The sequence below is a fragment of the Procambarus clarkii genome, chromosome 24 (assembly GCF_040958095.1).
Source record: "Procambarus clarkii isolate CNS0578487 chromosome 24, FALCON_Pclarkii_2.0, whole genome shotgun sequence".
In the NCBI taxonomy this organism is placed as follows: Eukaryota; Metazoa; Arthropoda; class Malacostraca; order Decapoda; family Cambaridae; genus Procambarus; species Procambarus clarkii.
In genome coordinates this window covers 36,924,509-36,946,857 of record NC_091173.1, presented here as the reverse complement: position 1 = coordinate 36,946,857, position 22,349 = coordinate 36,924,509, and the positions used below count along the sequence as shown (strand labels likewise).

General features: G+C 42.8%; 1 protein-coding gene and 1 non-coding gene across 2 annotated transcripts; one reads left to right on the top strand and one right to left on the bottom strand.

The window, feature by feature from the left end:
- Positions 1 to 5,564: 5,564 nt before the first annotated feature.
- Positions 5,565 to 5,638, top strand: TRNAN-GUU (transfer RNA asparagine (anticodon GUU)). The gene has a single exon. It is a non-coding gene; the product is annotated as a tRNA-Asn (tRNA).
- Positions 5,639 to 21,588: 15,950 nt separating this feature from the next.
- Positions 21,589 to 21,966, bottom strand: LOC138368018 (uncharacterized). The gene has a single exon (XM_069330312.1). It carries the CDS (start codon positions 21,964 to 21,966, stop codon positions 21,589 to 21,591), a length of 378 nt encoding a protein of 125 aa, XP_069186413.1.
- Positions 21,967 to 22,349: the final 383 nt, after the last annotated feature.

The following is a 22,349-nucleotide window of genomic DNA, read 5'->3' as shown; positions in this document are numbered from 1 at the left end:
AGGTACAGTCTTTAACATGGTCGGGAAGACCATGTTAAGACCTTAACATTCCACATTCTGGGCCCCTTGATTTGTAGAGCATTTCTAGTTTGATTAAGTCGTACTCTAGGAATATCAAAACTGTATTTATTTCTGGTGTGGTGCTCATGGGTTCTGTTACAACCTTCTATGAAGCTTTTGAGATCAGGATTGGCATTATAGTTTAGCGTTTTATATATGTATAATACACATGAGAGAATGTGCAGTGACTTAATGTCTAACATATTCAGAGATTTGAGTAGGGGTACCGAGTGATGTCTGGGGCCAGAATTGGATATTGTCCTAATAGCAGCTTTGTGTTGAGTAATTAGAGGACGTAAGTGATTTTGGGTAGTAGAGCCCCAAGCACAAATACCATAGTTGAGATATGGATAGATAATGGAGTAATAGAGAGTCACCAGGACAGGGCGTGGTACATAATATCTGATCTTAGAAAGAATGCCCACAGTTTTTGAAACTTTTTTTGATATATTTAGAATGTGTCCCTGGAAATTCAGCTTGTGGTCAATGAGAATGCCAAAGAATTTGCCATCTAATTTGTTACAAATTTGGGTATTGTTTATTTTGAGATTTATTTGATTAGAGGATTTATTGCCAAACAGAATATAGAAAGTTTTGTCAATGTTAAGGGTGAGTTTGTTGGCAGTTAGCCAAAGATGGACTTTATTAAGCTCAGTATTTACTGTGGCATTTAGAGCAAGGGAATCAGGACTGGAGTAAATGAAGGTTGTGTCGTCAGCAAATAGAATTGGTTTGAGGTGTTGGGAGGCATTTGGAAGGTCATTAATGTAGATGAGAAAGAGGAGAGGGCCAAGAATGCTGCCCTGAGGAACACCAATGTTGATGGGTAGGGTGGGAGAAATTGTATTATTCACAGAAACATATTGGAGCCTGTCAGTAAGGTAGGATTTGAGGTATTGTAGGGAGTGTCCTCTGACTCCATAATGATGTAATTTAAGAAGAAGGTTTTGGTGGTTGACAGTATCAAAAGCTTTACGCAGGTCCACAAATAACCCAACAGGGAACTCATTTTTATCAAGAGCTGTATGAATCGAGTTAAGCATACTAATAAGTGCATCGTTAGTGCTTTTTTTGGGTCTGAAGCCATATTGGCAAGGGCTAAGTATATTGAGTTTGGCTAGATATGAGTAAAGCTGCTTATAGAATAGTTTTTCAAAAATTTTTGACAAGTTTGGCAGGATTGATATAGGTCTGTAGTTGTTAACATCTGTGAGATCACCACATTTGTGGACAGGCGTTACTCTCGCTTTTTTTTAGAATATCTGGAAAGGTTTGGAGTTCAAGTGACTTGTTGAAGAGCAAAGCAATAGCAGGGGCTAAAGATCTGGAGGCTTTTTTGTAAATTAAAGTTGGTATCTCCTCAAGGGCACCAGACTTGGTTTTAAGGGAAAGGATTATCTCATTGACGTCAGTGGAATTAATAGGCTTTAGGTACCGAGACTGTGGATAGTTACCTGTAAGATAGTCCTTAATGTCAGTACTGGAAGATGGAATATCATTTGCAAGGGATGAACCAATGGAAGAGAAGAACCTATTGAACTCAATAGCAGAATCAGAGGCTGAAAGCTGACCATCGTTAATAGACAGGAGAGTTGGTTTGTTATTTAAAGACTTCTTTGATCCCAATATTTGTGAAATTGTGCTCCAGGTTTGTTTAATGTTGCTCTTAATTTGGGTAAATTTATCTTCATAGTATTTAGTTTTGGCTCGTCTAATTATCTTAGATAGCAATAATGAGTAATTCTTTGAGAATTCTTTGGAGACAATTCCTAACCTATACTTCTTCTCAAGGTCATGTTTTTTATTAATAGATTTAAGTATTCCCTTTGTAAGCCAGGGATTGTTAAGCCTTTTGGTTGTGACTTGTTTTGTAAGCATAGGACAGTGGGTATTATAAAGGCTAAGAGTTTTTTGAAGAAAAGATTGCACTGCTAGGTTGATGTCCTCTATGTTACCTAACTTGGACTCCCAGTTGACATTATCAGCAGCAGTTATAAAATTGACTATAGCAGTTTCATTGTGCAGTCTAAAACGTATCTCTCTTGACTCAAGAGGTGGTTTGCTAATGTTAGTTAAGAGAAATGTGGGGTAATGGTCTGTAGTGCTATCGGTGATTATACCTGAAGTAAGCGGAGAGGTTATGTTTGTCCAGATGTGATCTAGAGTCGTGGCAGTGCTATCAGTGATTCTAGTAGGTCTAGTGATTAAGGGTATGAGGAAGCAGGAATTCATACAGTTGAGGAAGCTAACAGCAGTAGGGTGTTCAGGCTCGCAGAGGTCAATATTAAAGTCCCATGCAATAACAGACTGAACAAAAACCACCTAATTATCAAGTATTAGATTTCTAAGGTTTGAGTTGAATTCAGACACATCAGTGTTAGGAATTCTATAAACTGCACCCACAGACAGGACAGACTCGGCACCCTTGACTCTGAAGCTGGCGAAGATATACTCCCCATAGCAGTCTCTAGTTCTAATTTCATTTAAGCATGTTAGTTCTTGGTGGTAGTAAAGAGCAGTACCACCACCTCTTTGAAGTTGACGACAGTTGAGAATTGCTGAGTAGTTAGGCATGTTAAAGAGTTGAGTAGTATCCTCTTTCAACCATGTTTCAGTAAGTATAATAAAAGAGAATTTGTTGTCAATAGTTTCAATCAAGGCACTAACATCATCGAAGTGTTTACCTAGGGATCTAACGTTCAAATTGATTACAGAGATATTGTGATTATGAGTTAATACATTGTTTACATCATGTGCTGCAAAATATTTGGAATTTAGATCATTAAAGTGATTATTGTCATAGATAGTGGATAAGAGGTTAAGTTCTGGGTCTATACTTGTCTGCATAAAAAAAGCTGATTGCAGGAAAAACAAGGAAAGAAAGGCAAATTACAAGGTAAAAATAAACTATAAAATAGGGAAAAATATGTACACAATACTGTACAAAACAAACACAAAATGAAAAAGAAAAAAAGGTAGTTTACAAGGGGCTTACAGGGGTACAATGGAGTAAGGGAGTATGGCTAGGCTAGGCAACCTAGGTAATAAATGAGATTAAAGAAAAAACATATAAACATGGACTATACAAAACACAAGATATAGAAATACAAAACAAAAATATAAACAAGACTAAGCAATACAAAAACAAATTGAGCAAAAATGAAAAATGAGGTAGATTGCTTACAAGTACTCTCAGGTACACTGTAAGTAACAATTTGCAATTTGAGATGCAGGCAAAGCCAGGGGTACAATGGAGTAAGGGAGTATGGCGAGGCTAGGCAACCTAGGTAATAAATGAAATCAAAGAAAAGTTGAATAATAAAAATAGGCAAATTTAAGCTAATGATTATTAACTATAAATAGTTCAGTTATGACTGTATAATTAATAAGACCTGAAGAACTATCAATGCACTCAATTAAATAATTTCAGTAAATGACTGGCTACCTTACCTTGAGGTTACCTTGAGGTGCTTCCGGGGCTTAGCGTCCCCGCGGCCCGGTCGTCGACCAGGCCTCCTGGTTGCCGGACTGATCAACCAGGTTGTTGGACGCGGCTGCTCGCAGCCTGACGTACGAGTCACAGCCTGGTTGATCAGGTATCCTTTGGAGGTGCTTATCCAGTTCTCTCTTGAACACTGTGAGGGGTCGGCCAGTTATGCCCCTTATGTGTAGTGGAAGCGTGTTGAACAGTCTCGGACCTCTGATGTTGATAGAGTTCTCTCTCAGAGTACTAGTTGCACCTCTGTTTTTCAACGGGGGTATTCTGCACATCCTGCCATGTCTTCTCGTCTCATGTGATGTTATTTCTGTGTGCAGGTTTGGGACCAGCCCCTCTAATATTTTCCACGTGTAAATTATTATGTACCTCTCCCGCCTGCGCTCAAGGGAGTACAGTTTTAGGCTCTTTAGTCGGTCCCAATAGTTTAGATGTTTTACTGAATGGATTCTAGCAGTAAAGGATCTCTGCACGCTCTCCAGTTCAGTAATTTCTCCAGCTTTGAAAGGTGCTGTCATTGTGCAGCAGTACTCCACTCTAGAGAGCACAAGCGGTTTGAAAAGTATCATCATCGGTATAGCATCTCTAGTGTGAAAAGTTCTTGTTATCCAACCTGTCATTTTTCTTGCAGTTGTGACGGCTACTTTATTGTGTTCTTTAAAGGTAAGGTCTTCCGACATGAGTACACCCAGATCCTTTACATTGCCTTTTCATTCTATGTTATGATTTGCCTGAGTTTTGTACGTGGTTTCCGTTTTTATATTTTCATTTTTTCCATAGCGCATGAGCTGGAACTTATCTTCGTTAAACACCATATTATTTTCTGTAGCCCATAGAAAGACCTGATCTACATCTGACTGGAGGTTCGCCGTGTCCTCTATGTTGCCTACTCTCATGAAGATCCTAGTGTCATCTGCAAAGGATGATACAGTGCTATAGGTTGTGTTCTTGTCTATGTCCGATATGAGGATGAGAAAAAGTACTGGAGCAAGCACAGTACCCTGGGGGACTGAGCTCTTCACGGTTGATGGGCTGGATTTTATTTTGTTGACTATTACACTGGAAAATTAGAAAAGGAAAATGCGTTCCTTTTGAACGCATTTTATGTGCAATAACACCATGGTCACATTTATAAAAAGCTTTTGCGAAATCTGTGTAAATTACATCCGCGTTATGTTTGTCTTCCATAGCATCTAATGCCATATCATGGTGGTCCAGCAACTGCGACAGGCAAGAGCGCCCTGTTCTGGAACCATGTTGTCCGGGGTTATGGAGTTGCTGTGATTCCATAGGCTAAGAGTAAGTTAAAAATTAAGTCAGAAAATGAAACAAGGAGACTGAGGATACCTAGCCCCACTAGTTGACAGGGGGTTAATTAAGTTAATTCACTGGGAGTGATAATAAGGTGAGACAAACCACATTGGGAGAGGAAAGTGTTGAGGTTCTCTTCTTTAGTAATTGTAAACATTTTGCCCTCTGCGGTTTTTCTCACCTTTATCAGTCCATCTCTAACGAAGCACTGATGAATCGCATCTGGGTTTTGTTGACGGATTTGACGCAGGCGGTGGAGGAGTTGCTGTCTGTTCCTGGTCAAGCACTCGTTGATGTATAATCCCTTCCGTTGGGATGCAGCTGTCCGGACTAGATGGGATTTCGTGAACTGGGAAGACAGCTTTAGGCGAATTTTCCGCTAGTTTTGACCTGATGGATTCTTTTTGCCTACTCTGTAGGCAGCAATAACGTCAGATTTGTTTGGAATGAGCTGCAATTTGTTTTTTAAGAGATCCTGAGCTATTTCGACACAATTTTCACCTTCATGTTCCACAGGTATATCATGGGACGACAGATATAAATGTAGGTATGATAGAGCCCAGTTGGCTCAGGAATCTGTACACCAGTTGATTGACAGTTGAGAGGCGGGACCAAAGAGCCAAAGCTCAACCCCTGCACGCACAACTAGGTGAGTACAAGCAGAGTTAACAAACACACAAACGCCGGTTTAACCCAAGCCTCCGTGGCACAATTGGTTAGCGCGTTCGGCTGTTAACCGAAAGGTTGGTGGTTCGAGCCCACCCGGGGGCGCCTGTTTTGAAGTTTGTTGAACTTCACTTGTTTGAGAAAATGAGAACAATTATATACTTATTTTCTTAACATGGATGAGTTTACCAAAAGTTTACCAAGAGTTTAGCAAGGAATAAATGTGGGAGTATTATAGAGAGAGAAGCTGCTGGTGACCCAAGGATATAATCTTGGTGACGGCTCCGGCTGTTGGTGACCCAAGGATATAATCTTGGTGATGGCTCTGGCTGCTGGTGACCCAAGGATATAATCTTGGTGATGGCTCCGGCTGTTGGTGACCCAAGGATATAATCTTGGTGATGGCTCTGGCTGCTGGTGACCCAAGGATATAATCTTGGTGAAGGCTCCAGCTGCTGGTGACCCAAGGATATAATCTTGGTGATGGCTCTGGCTGTTGGTGACCCAAGGGTATAATCTTGGTGATGGCTCTGGCTGTTGGTGACCCAAGGATATAATCTTGGTGATGGCTCTGGCTGCTGGTGACCCAAGGATATAATCTTGGTGATGGCTCCGGCTGCTGGTGACCCAAGGATATAATCTTGGTGATGGCTCTGGCTGCTGGTGACCCAAGGATATAATCTTGGTGATGGCTCTGGCTGTTGGTGACCCAAGGATATAATCTTGGTGACGGCTCTGGCTGTTGGTGACCCAAGGGTATAATCTTGGTGATGGCTCTGGCTGCTGGTGACCCAAGGATATAATCTTGGTGATGGCTCTGGCTGTTGGTGACCCAAGGATATAATCTTGGTGATGGCTCTGGCTGCTGGTGACCCAAGGATATAATCTTGGTGATGGCTCCAGCTGCTGGTGACCCAAGGATATAATCCTGGTGAAGGCTCCAGCTGCTGGTGACCCAAGGATATTATCTTGGTGATGGCCCTGGCTGTTGGTGACCCAAGGATATAATCTTGGTGATGGCTCTGGCTGCTGGTGACCCAAGGATATAATCTTGGTGATGGCTCCGGCTGCTGGTGACCCAAGGATATAATCTTGGTGATAGCTCTGACTGCTGGTGACCGAAGGATATAATCTTGGTGAAGGCTCCAGCTGCCATGGTGACCCGAGGATATAATCTTGGTGATGGCTCTGGCTGCTGGTGACCCAAGGATATAATCTTGGTGACGGCTCTGGCTGCTGGTGACCCAAGGATATAATCTTGGTGACGGCTCTGGCTGCTGGTGACCCAAGGATATAATCTTGGTGATGGCTCTGGCTGCTGGTGACCCAAGGATATAATCTTGGTGATGGCTCTGACTGCTGGTGACCCAAGGATATAATCTTGGTGAAGGCTCCAGCTGATGGTGACCCAAGGATATAATCTTGGTGATGGCTCTGGCTGCTGGTGACCCAAGGATATAATCTTGGTGATGGCTCTGGCTGCTGGTGACCCAAGGATATAATCTTGGTGATGGCTCTGACTGCTGGTGACCCAAGGATATAATCTTGGTGAAGGCTCCAGCTGATGGTGATCCAAGGATATAATCTTGGTGATGGCTCTGGCTGCTGGTGACCCAAGGATATAATCTTGGTGATGGCTCCGGCTGCTGGTGACCCAAGGATATAATCTTGGTGATGGCTCCGGCTGCTGGTGACCCAAGGATATAATCTTGGTGACGGCTCTGGCTGCTGGTGACCCAAGGATATAATCTTGGTGATGGCTCTGGCTGCTGGTGACCCAAGGATATAATCTTGGTGATGGCTCTGGCTGCTGGTGACTGGACCAAGAACACTGAGCTGGTGCATCACACCTTCCTCTACTCACCAAGTTGTGAGATGTTTTACTATTTTAGTCTTTTCTATCTTTCTAGCTTTATTATGTTACTGTCATACTAGCTATATTATCTTTCTATCATGACTTTCTTACTATCATTATGTCTTGACTTTCTAACTGTCTTATTGTCGCTACTATCCTACTCTCTTTTCTATCTTACTGTTTTTATTATCTTACTGTGTTCAAGTTTTTATTATCTTACATTCTATACTTTCTTTCTGCCTTTACTATCTTACTGTCTTTACTATCTTGTTGTCTTTACTATCTTATTGTCTTTACTGTGTTTACTATCTTACTCTCTTTACTGTCTTAGTGTCTTACTAGCTTAATTTCCTAATGTCTAACTATATTAGTGTATTTACTATCCTATCATCATACAGTCTTTACTATCTAACTCTCATTACTCTCTTAATATTTTACTTAATTAATTTCTAAATGTCTTACTATCTTACTGTAATAAAGTGTTTACTTAGTGTCATACTATCTTATTTTCTTTGGGTCTTTACTATCTTACCGTCTTACTAAGTGTATTTACTATATTTGAGTCGTGGGTATCATTCAGTCTTACTACTTAATTTTGGGATATTGCCAGAAATAACAAAATTTAGCACGTAAATTGTGTGTGGTGTAAACTAATTATTAACCGAAAAATATTATATACAAAAAAAATCAGGAGTAAACACTTTAAATTTTTGCCTGTTAAATAACTTTAAAGTTGATAAGTGAGAGTTACACGAGAACAATATTGTGAGATTCCTGCCATAACGAGCTTAGTAGACGCTACAGTAGAGATACAAGGAATCTTAATGCCATAACAATGGCAGTCAGCTCTGCTTGCGATGAAGAGGCCTCGTTCTCAATGCGTGATTTCGCCATTTCCGTTTGAAAGTCATTATTCCTAATTATAGTGATTGCTGCTCCAGCTCTGCCATAGGCAGGATTAGATAACCCATCAGTGTACATTTGATCTGATTCATATCCGGCTTTTATATAAATTTCCTCAAGATAACTGTGCCTCATTTCTTGTGGTTAGACTTATTCGTTGTCATCTGATTGATGATAATCCTGCATGGGTCATCCTCCCAGGAAAGTAACCTCTCTACAGGCAGGAGATCACGGGCTTGCTCAAGCAGATGAAGTTCTTCAAGGTAGCAGACTGATCTGTGGTGCCATTTTGCTTCTCCTCTTTCCTCCTGTAACACAAAACTCAAATTTTACTTAACAATATCATTGTAACGTAATATGAACTGACGTATGGTGTGCCACTGATAATTACTGCAGGAACCAAAGGTACCCTTCCAAGGAAATGCTACACAGGGAACAATTTAATTTACTACGCTGCCACCATCCTGCCTGTCCATTAGCTATATCAAACATTGAGACAAGAAACATTGCTTGACTTGGAGAGTCCTTTTTTTTAACTGCTATTAATTTCGGGCCGGTTGTTAACAAAATTCTCCACAGAGGAGTTTGAAAGGTTCCATTTAATTGACACTGATTGAGAGATTAACAAGAATTTATTAAGAATAAAATATGATAGTTCACCAACTTTAAGTCCCTATTCTAACACCGGCAAATGTTCAGAAATCTTACATGGACAATATGAAACATCACACACATGTCCTGATCCACCACCTGGGTGAGTCTGTGTCCTGAGCCTCGCTTGATGGCCCGTGGCCCACACTGCCTCTGTTCCTCCAGCAGTCGCTCTCCCTCTAATTGATTGATTGATTGATGAAGATTAAGCCACCCAAGAGGTGGCACGGGCATGAACAGCCAGTAAGTGGTACAATTTTTTTTCTCACTATTCTGAGTTTCCATTTAACCATCAAGCTGTTATCGCGGGGGAGGATACTGCTTCACAGTCATTATGAGGGTGTCCAGCTGCTGGACACCTTTGTTGACCAGGAGAGTGGCTGTGTTGATGGCTTCAGGGTGGCCACTGCATGATTCAGGAACTCTTAAAGCTCTTCTAAGGTCATTGGTTGCTTCACATTCCAAAAGATAGTGAAGTAATGGCTTTTCTGTGACAGTTTGGCAGAAGATACACTCTCTCTGTCGGGGTTCACCAATCTCCCAGTTTCATCTGTAACCTAGACGTAGTCTATATAACCTAACTGCTATTTCCCTGTGGATTCCTTTTGGGATATTTAACCTTTCTAATTTGGTTGCCTGAAGATACCATGTTGCAGATAGCGAACCTTCAGCTATTCTCTGGTGTAGGTAGGCTTTGTTGAGATGTGAGAGTTTTTTGGTGATGATGTTTTTTATGTTCTCTAGGCTGGGTTGAATTGTTTTATGTATCACTGGATGACGAGTTGCCAATTTAGCAATTTCATCAGCTTTTTCATTTAATGGGATTCCACTATGGGATGGGATCCAGTTTAAAGTTATGTTGAGTCCTTTGCCTTTAGCGACTGCTCCAAGATACAAAATGGTGGTAATTATTTCCACATTATCTTTCCACTGTTTTTGTCCTAGTATTTGAAGTGCAGCTTTTGAGTCTGTGTGTATGATTGCATTTTGAGTGTTTTGTGCAATCGCATATGCGAATGCCTGTTGTATGGCAAACAGCTCAGTTTGGGTTGATGATACTAGTCCTCCCAGTCTCCAATATGCCTGTACGCTGGCTGTGCAAAGAGCAGCGCCAGCACTCTCATTTTCTGTGTCCACCGATCCGTCTGTGAAGATGTGGGTGGCTCCTGCTACTGCTATGCTATACATTTGCTCTTCTATTATGCGCCTTAGGATTGTCGGATCATAGGCACCCTTTTTCATTGGGAGACTTTCTATTACTATTTTGAAAGTAGGCTCTTCCCACGGCGCGGAAGGAGTGTAATTTGGGTGTGGATGATCACCCTCTCTATCAAGAATCATGTTTTTTAAATGTAGTCTGTTTAGGACTTTTCCTGCTCTTGCAGCCCAAGAGTTTCCATTGTTTTGGCCTAGTCCAACCACTAAGGCCTGCCGTACTGGGATTGGATCAGAAGAAATAATTATCTTACTGATAATTGTAGCTGTTCTTTGTGATATTCTTTCTTGTAGAGAGGGCAAACCCGTCTCCAGTCTAAGAGTTTCAAGCCTGGTCCACATAGGGGCTCCCAGTGAAGCTCTCATAGCATTGTTTTGGGCAACTTCAAGCTTTTTCCACTGTTGGTGTGATAGATTTGTGAGTGCAGGTGCGGCATAATCGATCACTAATCTGACTGCCTGTACATAGTATGTGCGAAGGACTTGCAGATTGGCTCCTCCAGAAAGGGAGGTTAGCGACCTGAGGATTGCCGTCCGGGCCGCAGTTCGCTCTCTCAAGTAAGTGACCTCAGCATTAAAATTCATGTGTGTGTCCAGGATGATTCCTAGATACTGATAGGTGTCGACCCATTCAATTGGTTGACCCTATACTGTGAGTTGGATGTTGGGCTTCGCTATTTTTATGGGCATGGCCTTTGACTTTGAGGGGTTGAGTTTGATTCCAATCTGTTTTGCCTCTTTACTGATGCAGTCTAAGCATTTGGGTGCAAGGCGCGCCGCATCCCTTCCTTTTATGATGATGACAAAGTCGTCCGCGTAGTTTAGCAGCCTGCAGTGATGTGGGAGTTTCAACCTCATTATTCTTTCCATTAAACAGTTGAAGAGAAGAGGGCTGAGAATACCTCCTTGCGGTGTACCATTTTCATGTCTTTTGTACTCAGAGACTGTGCCATGAAGTTTTACTCTTGCTTCTCTATTTATGAGACAGTTTTTGGTCCAGGAGAGCAGGTTGCCTCTGACCTCTTTGTCAATGAGGCAGCAGAGAATAGCTGGGGCGCTAGCCAGTTCAAAGGTTTTTTCGATGGGCCTGGGGTTAGCTGGATCTTTGGGTTTTGTGATCGGCACTATGTCTGCTCTATTCCAAGCAGAAGGTCTTGTTTGAGAAGTCCAGGCTAAATTAATTAACCTTAGGTATGCAGTGTCTCCATCTGGGCCGAGGTTTCTAATCATTTTATAGGTTATTTTGTCGGCTCCAGGGGATGTATCCTTGGAGTTTTTCTTAGCCCGATTGAGCTCATCCAGTGTGAAGGGGGCATAAGTGTCAGAGACTTCTTCACATGCTGTAAGGATTCTGTGCCACCTTTCTTCCTCTAGTCCGGTCTGTACTGCTAATACATCTGGTGGAAGTTGATTGCTGGCTGCTCTCTCTGCAAACCTGGTTGCCAGTACTTCGGCTTCCTGTTGAGGATCCTTGGGGTGTGGAGCTTTAGGGGTTTTATTCCCTTTGGCCCGGTGAATTTGCTGCCACATCTCTCCGAGAGAGGTGTGTTCATTCAGGTGTGAACACCATTCCAGCCACTTTTGTTCTTTTATTTGTCTGGTCTCTCGATGTACATGTTCCTTGACCTCACAAAGTAAGATCCTGTTGCGGTCACTTGGCTGCTTTTTGTATAGCTTTCTTGTTCTGTTGAGTCTATGGTTGAGTTCTTTGACACGTTCGCAATAGTACCAATGATCTTTATGGTGTCCGGTGGACTGTTTTTTCAGTGGGATTGAGTGGTTGGCTTCACTTTGAATCGCTTTGACAAATTCTTGTTCTGCCTGATTAATGTCTTCGGGAAGATCATAGTTTTTTTGCCACTCTGAAATGAGGTTTTGAAATAAGTCCCAGTTTGCTAAAGCAAAGTTTCAGGCTTCAGATGGAGGCGGAGGTGGGGTGGTTAGGTCTAACTGAAGATCAATTTGGACCCCATAGTGGTCGCTTGTGAGTGTGGGCTCAACTGACCATGTTGCTACATCTCTTAGGGAGGCTGAAACGAAGGTTAGGTCTAATCTGCCTCCTTGGATGTGGGTAGGTTCATTCTTGTTTAGGATTTGTATTTCTGGAAGCTGGTCCAGTAGATGTGTAATGTGTATGCCGGCTTCATTTGTTCTGTTCGAGCCCAGTGCCAATCGATGATGGGCATTAAAATCTCCACAAATGATTGTGTTTGTTGTTGTCGCGTGTTCAAATAACACAGAGAGATCCATTTCGGCTTGTGGAGACCTGTACACATTGAACACTTCAAGTTTGTCGTGTCTTAGCTCAATGGTAACTCCCATTACCTCTGTCCCTGCTCCACAATTGGGTGGGCTGGTTATGGACTTGGAGATCAGGTCACATTTTACATAGATTGCACATCCCCTGGATTGCCCATTGATCCATGGAAGGAAGAAGCCTCGATAGCCTCGATTTAGGTTCTAATCCGGCTCGAAGCAAGATCTCTTGTAGTATCAGGATGTCTATGCCCTTGGTTGCTGCTATGCATTGCAAGTGTTGCAATTTAGTGCGCAGTCCTTGCACATTCCATTGCAGGATCTTTAGACCTGTAGGTTCTTGGAATTTGCTGATAATTCCGTGGTATCCATGGAGTCTGATGAACACGCCATGGAAGTTGCAATTGGTGTATAGGTTCTTAGTGGACCTGAAATTGACTCATCAATGTCGCTTTCCGACGAGCTGGACTCTATCTGTTTTTTATGGGGGTGTCTCCTGCCCTGCTGTCTTGACGGTGTGGATATTACATCTTCGAAATTTTTGAGCCTGTGCTCAATTGTCTTCCGAGTCTCTGTGGTTTGCTTGATTCCATGTGATGACAGCAGGCTTTCGATCAACTCAGTGACCAAAGTTTTGAGCATTGGCCAGAGAGCGTCCAGTTCAGTGGGAGCACTATTTAATGTTGTGCAGGTTTGGGGCCTAGTAGCTTTTAGACCCTTCTCGGTGGTAACTTTGACACTGGAATTGCTACTCCTATTGGCCCCAGTGTGCTTGCTTGAGGAAATGGGAGGCCGACTGCTTTGAACATGATTCTTGTGTCCTCCATCTTTCTTTTTGTCCTGTACTGTCTTCTCACCCTTCACCATGGCCGATGGTGAAGGGCCGTGTGCCCCCTCTTCCTGAATGGGTAGACCCCACGCGGTTTTAGTGGGCATGGGAGCTGGTATTCGTTTTGGTGGGGGTTTCGGCTCCGCTGTAGGCGTGGTGGGGTTCGTTTGAAGCCTTTTGAGCCTTTCAGGGCATTTCAAGTTCCAAGCATGATGTGCCTTGGAACAATTTGGGCATTTTGCCTGAACAGGGTGGTTTGCCTTGAGCTTATCAATACATGTTTTTGTGTCATGGGGCTGGCTGCAGACTCCGCACCTCACTGGGCGTTGGCAGCCATCTTTGTGATGCCCAAATCTCTGACATCTGAAGCATCTTAGGGGCTCTGGGGTGTAAGGCCTGTGTTGGAACACGCCCCAGATTCCAAGGTCAAGTTTCTCCGGGATCCGTCCTCTTACTGTGAGAAGGACTTGTCGGGTTTCCTGTTTTGTGGTTCGTACTTGGCATCTCTCTGCTGACTCCACATAGTTCAGCTTTTCAAGATGGCCAAGGGCCATATGCAAGGGATAGTGGAGGACAATGATTTTACTTATTTTATCCTTTGGTTTCAGTTCCTCACATTTTGCGTAATTTTTTAGAATCGTAGCGGCCGACTCGTCTTTAGGCCTCAGAATGTATTCTCCTCTGAGATTACGTTTTGCTCTGACCTGGAGCTGGTGTTACTCTTTTTCCAGGTCCACTACAGTAGCGTAGGAAGACTTACCTTCCGTGTGCTGCACTTTGAAGATTGGAAGCGTAGATCTAGTCTGAGGCGCTGGGAGAGCTGGAGAAGCTGGAAGGATTAATGGGCGATGGGTCGTCATGGAGTGGCTTGTCCTGTTCGCCTTATTCATGTGATGCCACTCGCCGTCACTTTTAGAACTTATATCCAGTATCGATGGTCTTTTCCTACACTGAGCAGCATTGCTGGATCGATTATAATTCAATTGGAATTCCATGATGAAATTCAAATGATCACTTGTGGAGTGGTCTGGTGAGTGAAGGTGATGCTCTGTGCTACTTGAGATAAGTCAGCGTGGAGTTGGCTCACTGGGTAAACTGAGTGTCTCCCTCTAATTCCACTACAGGGCCATATATACACGCCCCCAAAACTGCCATACCTCCTATTAGCTGGAGATAGAGCGGGGGGGGGGAGATTTGCTGTTGCTAACCTACATTGAGCCTTGAAAGAGGTCTGCACACTCAAGAATTTACCATTAAGATGTTTGACAACCACCATACACCTCTTCAAGGAGAGGCATTATTAATTACAGGAGTGTGGCTGACCTCTGACCTGGCCGAAAGGTGTAGGTCCCTGGTGTTTACACAGATCTCTGGGAGTTATAATCCCCCCTAAAATGTTAGTCAAGATTATCATGATTAAATATCACCTACATGAAACTAGCTAACTAAGACTAGCCAGGAATATTTTAATTATCTCTGCAAGACGATCCAGAGGCCATCTGGGCAGACCTCTTGGAGAAGGCTTCCCAGGGTGTGAGCTCTGGGGGTTGGGGGGGTGGTCATGGGTGTTACAGTCGTACCTTATAGGCAGAGTTGCCAAACAAGCTGAACTTTGTTTAATTATTAAATTTTTCAACAAAAAATCCTTTGAAATAATGTAGTTTTCATTAAATTATGTTATTGCAATTTTTTGTTATTTGAGTGAAAAATAACATAGATATTTTATCAAACATATCCTAACTTAACCTATCCTAACCTAACATAATATACGTAAGACAGTAATTCATGATTATTAGTGTTAGAAAAGAAACAATCTGGAAAGAAATATTTGGAAATAACGAAAGTTATTCTGCCTGTTAGCACATAGGACTTTGCATTAGAACTTAAGAATAAGGAAACTGTAGAAGGCCTATTGGGCCACTCGAGACAGCTCCTATCTATATCCTTCCGAACTTATTCATATATATGTCTAACCTATGATTGAAACAATCAAGGGATCCTATATTTATTATGTTACGTGGTAATTGGTTCCACCAGTCAACAATCCCGTTGTTGAACCAGTATTTACCCAGGTCTTTCCTAAACTTTAAATCATCTCATTTATACCAATTGTTTCGTGTTCTATTATGTGTTCATAAATTTAATTTCCTATTAATATCTCCTTAACAGAGAAATCATACAAACGTGATATGTCAATGAGAAATTCCACAGGAGCTGTAAAGAGGATTCGAACCTATGCACTGGGAACTCTGACACTGAGTTTATTTGGAAGTTTGTCGTAGCAAACTATCTCGTACATCTATTTAAATAAAAATTGAAATGCTGGTTTGTGCATAACTGTTAATCACCGAAAGTTCTTCAACGATTGCTTTGAAATTTTGACACAATTCTGTTCATATCGTAAGTATAGATGCCTCACCTGTGACAGGTAAAACTATGCTTTTATTGAAAAACAGTGCAAACTGTTGCACGTAAGAACACGACACATGCTATACTAAATATGTTACAATTCCATTTCAATGTTTCTGATTGCATCGATAAATTGAATTTTCATAGATTTTGATTTTTTTTCATTTTGATTTAATTATTTTGTGTGAATTGCGTTGGAATTGAGCTGAGTTGTTTACCATGCCGTTCATTTCATGAGTAAAGTTTATTTGTTTTTCATTTCATTTTTTTAACTGTTTTTCTTATATTTCAGTGATGGGAACATCAGATCACTTGATGTTCCCAATTTTCCGATGAGAAAATTAGACCATTTGGAGGGCATCGGACGAGGGAGTGGGGAATGGTGGGGATGACGAGGGGACGGAAGTGAGAGATGGTGGGGCAGACGAGGGGAACAAGGGACGGGGGTAATGGTAGGGAAGGACGAGGGGACAGGGGAGTCTGGGATGATGGGGATGGGGGAATGGAGAATGGTGGGGAGGACAAAGGGACAGGGGAGTGGGGCACAGTGGGAAGGAAGAGGGGATGGTGGAGTGGAGAATGGTTGGGAGGCCGAGGAGATGGGTGAGGGCAGAACTGTGGGGAGGACTGGGGGAAAAGGGAAGGTTGCTGTGGCCGGGTACTGCTTGTATTATAATAATATATGCAGTGAAAAAATTCCCCAACAACATGTGTTACGTTTATTATATTATTATGGATTTAAAAATATCGCTAAGGGCTTGGAACTTTTTGATGTACACGTATTGTTTAATTATGAAAATACTGTTGGTCAATTATTAGTTAGAAACACACCTCGTAGTGACTGCTGTGTCATTAATAAAATATCTTGTAAAGGCTGTAATAGGTTTATGTAGTTCAAATATCCAAAGATTTGACATTTACAATTTTGCAGCATACATATTCTATAATAAATAACAAATTAACAAATGCTCTGTTTGCTCATTTGTCAGAAATTTCTTTCCAAATTACATTGGGAAAGGTCTTCTTTAATAATGAATTGTAAAATTATTTTCAACAGAATCATTTCTGATTCTGCTTTAATGCAGATCACAAAACTATGTAATACGAGCATTAGTAATAATTTGTATAATTTGTATTCATTTTGTATTGATCCATAAAAAACGATTTGAGTATGATCATTAATTCACAGTTATCTCAATAACATCTTCTTAAAATCTCATAATTATCTCATTAATATCTTGTTAATATCTCATTATTATCTCATTAATATTTCATTAATGCCACATTATTATCTCATAAGTGTTGTTGATTCCAGGAACTCACATGTAAGGGTCTTTGGGCCTTCTGAAGTTTGCTCTTAAGTTAGTAAGCAAAGACAGTGTTTTACACCCCTCTTTCCTGCCAATATATTCACCACCACAACAGACTTGTAACAGTGAAGGCCTTCGTCCAGGACAACTGGATAGCTGGGGGTCACAAGAAAATAGTTCAACGTAGTCGCCCGCCCATTGCATCCAGTAAGTACACTTGGGGCAATGATGGCTAGAGCGTCAAAGTTTCTACTGATAATGGCCAGAGTAAACAGGCCCCAAACCAGTACAACAGTAAATAGTGCTCTAGCACAACTGACACCCTCCGGCCAATGCCTAAAACCTTGGTCACGGAATTGGTCAATAGTTTGCTGTCGATACACGGTATCAAGCCAACCACAGAGACTCGAAAGACAATTGAGCACAAGCTCAAGAAATTTTAATAAACAACAGCCTCACCTTCAAGAACGCAGGTCAGGAGACACTCCTGAAAAACAGGTAGAGTCCAGTACGTCTTAAAGCAAAATTGATGAGTCATTTTCAGGTACACCAAGATCCTCAACTCCAGTTTCAACTTCGATGGCGTGTTCATCAGACTCCATTTATACCATGGTAATATCAGCAAGTTCGAACAACCTAGAGGACTAAAGATTCTGCAATGGAATGCGCAAGGGCTGTGAACAAAATTACAACACCTGCAATGCATGGCATTACCAAAGACATAGACATCCTGATACTACAGGAGAGCTTGCTTCGAGCAGGATAAGAACCTAAAATCTCAGGGTATCGAGGCTTCTTCCTTCCATGGGTCAATGGACAATCCTGGGGATGTGCAATCTATGTGAAATGTAACCTGATCTCCAAACCCATAACCAGCCCACCCGACTGTGGAGCATGGACAGAGGTAATGGGAGTATCCATTGAGCTAAGGCACAAAAACTTGTAATGTTTAATATTTGATGGTCTCCACATGCTGAAATGGATCTCTCGGCGTTATTTGGACACGGGACTACATTAAACACAATCATTTGTGGTAATTATAATGCCCATCATCGATTGGTACTGGGCTCAAACACAATTAATGAGGCCGGCCCTCACATAGCACATCTACTAGTCCATATACCAAAAATCCAAATCCTAAACAAGAATGAATCCACCCACATCCAAGTCGGTAGATTAGACTTTACTTTCGTTTCCGCTTATCTAAGAGATGCAGCAACATGGTCAGTTGAGCCCACACCCACAAGCGACCACTATGGGGACCAAATTGATCTTAAGTTAGATCTACCCACCCCACCTCCATCTGAAGCCGGAACTTTGCTTTAGCAAAATGGGATCGATTTCAAAACCTCACTCTAGTGTGGCAAAGAAACTCTGACGTTCCCGAAGACATTAATCAGGCAGAACAAGATTTTTCAGAACGATTCAAAGTGCAGCTAACCACTCAATTCCAATAAAAAAACAGTCCACAAGACACCACAACGATCAATAGAACAATTTTGAACGTGTCAAAGAACTCAATCAGACTCAAGAGAACAAGGAAACTATCCAAAAAGCGACCAAGTGACCTCAACAGGACCTTACTTTGTGAGGTCAAGGAACATGTGCATCAAAAGACCAGGCTAATAAAAGAACACAAGTGGCTGTACTGGTGTTCACATCTGAATGAACACACCTCTCATGGAGAGATATGGCAGTAAATCCACCGGGCCAAGGGAAATAAAAACCCCAAGGCCCCACACCCTTAGGATCCTCAACTGGAAGCAGAAGTACTGACAACCTGGATTGCAGAAAGACCAGCCAGTAATCAGCTTCAACCAAATGTATTAGAAGTGAAAACCGGATTAGAGGAAGAGAGGTGGCCCAGAATACTTACAGCAGGTGCAGAAGTCTATGACACTAATACCCCTTTCATACAAGATGAGCTGAATCGGTCTAAGAAAAACTCCAAAGATACTTCCACTGGAGACGAGAAAATAACCTATAAAATGATTAGAAATATCGGCCCAGAGGGAAACATTGCATACTTTAGGTTAGTTAATTTAGCCTTGACTTCTCAAACTAGACCTACAGCTTGGAATAGAGCAGACATAGTGCTGATCACAAAACCCAAAGTTTTAGCAAATACCAGGCCATCTCTCTTCAAAGCTGTGCAGCCAAGATGGCTGACAGAATTGCTATAAACAGAATTGAGTGGAAAAGGCCTAGACTTCACCATGATATGTATGTCTATAGAAGAGGGTTTGACACAGTAAAATGTATTACAGCTCTGTTAGCCCACTTGAATGACAGACAAGGAATGCTGATATTCCTGGACCTCGAGAAAGCCTTTGAACTGGCTAGCGCCCCAGCTGTTCTCTGCTGCCTCATCGACAAAAAGGTCAGAGGCAACCTGGTCTCCTAGAGCAAAAAACAGTCTCATAAACAGAGAAGCAAGAGTAAAACTTCTTGGCACAGTCTCTGAATACAAAAGACCTGAAAATGGTACATCGCAAGGAGGCATTCTGTGTCTCCTTCTCTTCAACTGTTTAATGGAAAGAATTATGAGGCTGAAACTCCCTCAACACTGCAGGCTGATAAACTAAAGGGGACGATTTTGTCATCATCATAAAAGGAAGGGATGCGGCGAGCCTTGCACCCAAATGCTTAGACTCCATCAGTGAAGAGGCAAAGCAGATTAGTATCAAACTCAACACCACAAAGATAAAAGCCGTATCCATAAAAATAGCGAAGCCCAACATCGAACTCACAGTACAGGGTCAACGAATTGAATGGGTGGACACTTATTAGTATCTAGAAATAATCCTGGACACACAAATTTTAATGCTGAGATCACTTACTTAAGAGACAGAGCACTGCGGCCTGGACGGCAATCCTCAGGTTGCTAACCACCTTCTGTGGTGGAGCCAATCTGCAAGTCCTTCGCACATACTATGTACAGGCAGTCAGATCAGTGATCGACTATGCCGCACCTGCATTCACAAGACGTTTCCACAACAGTGGAAAAATCTTGAAATAATCCAAAAGAATGCTATGAGATCTACCCTGGGAACCCCGATATGGACCCACTTGAAACTCTACGAATGGAAACAGGTTTGCCCTCTCTTCAAGAAAGAATATCACAAAGAACATGTACGATTATCAGTAAGACAATTATTTCTCTTGATGCAGTCCTAGTCCGGCAGGCCTTGGTGGTTGGACGTGCTCAAAACCACGGAAACTTTTGGGCTGACATAGCGAGAATGTCGAGTACCACAGATCAGGTCAAGCAGCGCGTTCTGGCTACTGGTACATTACCTTTCACACCCACTTACACGTATATGTCTCTCCTACTATGACTGGGTAACATAAGCCCTATTGGAACTATATAGTAGGCATCCGTCAAACCGTGGGGTTATGGAGTTGCTCCCTTGGTGTCTTGTTGTTGTAGTCTAGTTGGATTCATCGCCTGCTGTGGCTGTGAAGGCCAACCCAAGAATGACATTCCCGACTGCAGCGAGCGCAGATTAACGCCAAAGCGGGTGCGTCTGACAGTGGTCGAGACCTCTTCTGAAGACTATTATCCTTTGCCTGCCTCTTCAATTCATTCTCGAATTGCTCGAGTCCGTTCTGCACTTTGCATCTCCAGGCAGATCTGTCCGCAGCTGCTGCCTCCCAAGTGTTGATGTCGATGGATATCTGCTTGAGATCTTTGAAATGCAGCTGAGGTTTTCCTGTGGGTCTCCTTCCTAATGCCAGTTCTCCATACAAGAGGTCCTTCGGTATGCGGCCATCTTCCATGCATGTGACATGTCCCCGCCATCGCATGCATCTCTGCTTCAGGAGAGTGAATATTGCAGGGACTCCTGTTCTCTCGAGTACTGTGTTGTTGGTGACGACGCATCCTTGACATCATCCACGTGATGTGAAGGATGCGTCTCAGGTTCCACGTGTGAAAGGTATTAAACCGTCTATCCTGGCGAGAGCGCAGGGTCCAGGATTTCGAGCCGTAAAGAAGTGTAATCACCACACATGCCATGTAGACTTCTGCCTTGGTATGCACTGTCAGTTTGGCATTTTCTCCAAACGCGCTTTGTGAGCCTGGCCAGTGTTGTTGCGGCCTTCATGATACGCCTGTTGAGCTCAGTGTCCAGGGAAAGGGTGTCTGAGATTGTGGAGCCCAGGTACACAAACTCGTGAACTGCCTCCAACACATAGTCTGCTATGTTTATACGAAGGATCTATTGACGTCTAGTCCCAATTACCTGTGTCTTCTTCAGGCTGATTGTCAAGCCGAATGCTTAACAGGCTGCGGCAAAGCAGTTGAATAGCTGCTGCAGGCTTCCTGCTGTGTGTGTGGTGATCGCTGCGTCGTCGGCGAAGAGGAACTCCCTGAGGATTCGCCTCTGTACTTTCGTCTTTACTCGGATTCTGGATAGATTATACAGCTTTCCATCAGATCTAGTACGGAGATAGATGCCCTCTGTAGTTGTGCCAAAGGATTGTTTGACAAGGATCGTGAAGAAGATGCCATACAGGGTTGGAGCAATAATGCACCCCCTATTTAACACAACTGTTGATGTTGAATGGTTCAGAAGTTGAGTCGTCCTGCACGACTGTTCGTTCATATCCTTATGGAACGATTTTATCATGCTGAGTAGGGTGGGTGGACATCTAATTTTGGGAAAGATCTTGAAGAGTCGTCCGTGCTCATGAGGTCGAAGGCCTTTGTAAGGTCAATGAAGGTGATGTACAAGGCTTCTCTCTGCTCCCTGCACTTTTCTTGAAGCTGTCTCAGGGAGAACACCATGTCAGTGGTCGACCTCTCTGCTCGGAAACCGCACTGTGACTCAGGGTACACTCTTTCAGCAAGAATCTGAAGCCTGACCAAGACGTCCCTGGTGAAGAGTTTACCATCTCCCTCCTCAGTGGCATCTTCGCTGAGGAGGGAGATGCCGCGATAGATGTTGACATCGCTATTGTCACCTTTATTTTTGTAGAGAGTGATGATGTTTGCATTTCTCATGTCTTGTGGCACCGAGCACTCCCTCCAGCACTGGCTCAGAAGTTCATGAAGCTCAGTTTTAAGTGTTCCACGAGCGCACTTGAGAACTTCAGGCGGAATCCCTTCATCTCCTGGGGCCTTCCCTGAGGAAAGTGAATCCACTGCTTTCTCAACATCTTCCACAGTCGGTTCAAGATCAAGTTCTTCCATGATGGGCAAGCACTCGATTGCATCCAAAGCCTCTACGCTGACCATGTTGTATCTGGAGTAGAGTTTGGAGTAATGTTCCACCCACCGATTCATCTGTTGATCACGGTCTTTAATGATCTCTCCAGTGATGGCCGTCACTGGAGAGATCATTCAGAGGAGCCGTCCTGTTTTGTGTAGGGCCTGTTGCCTATTTG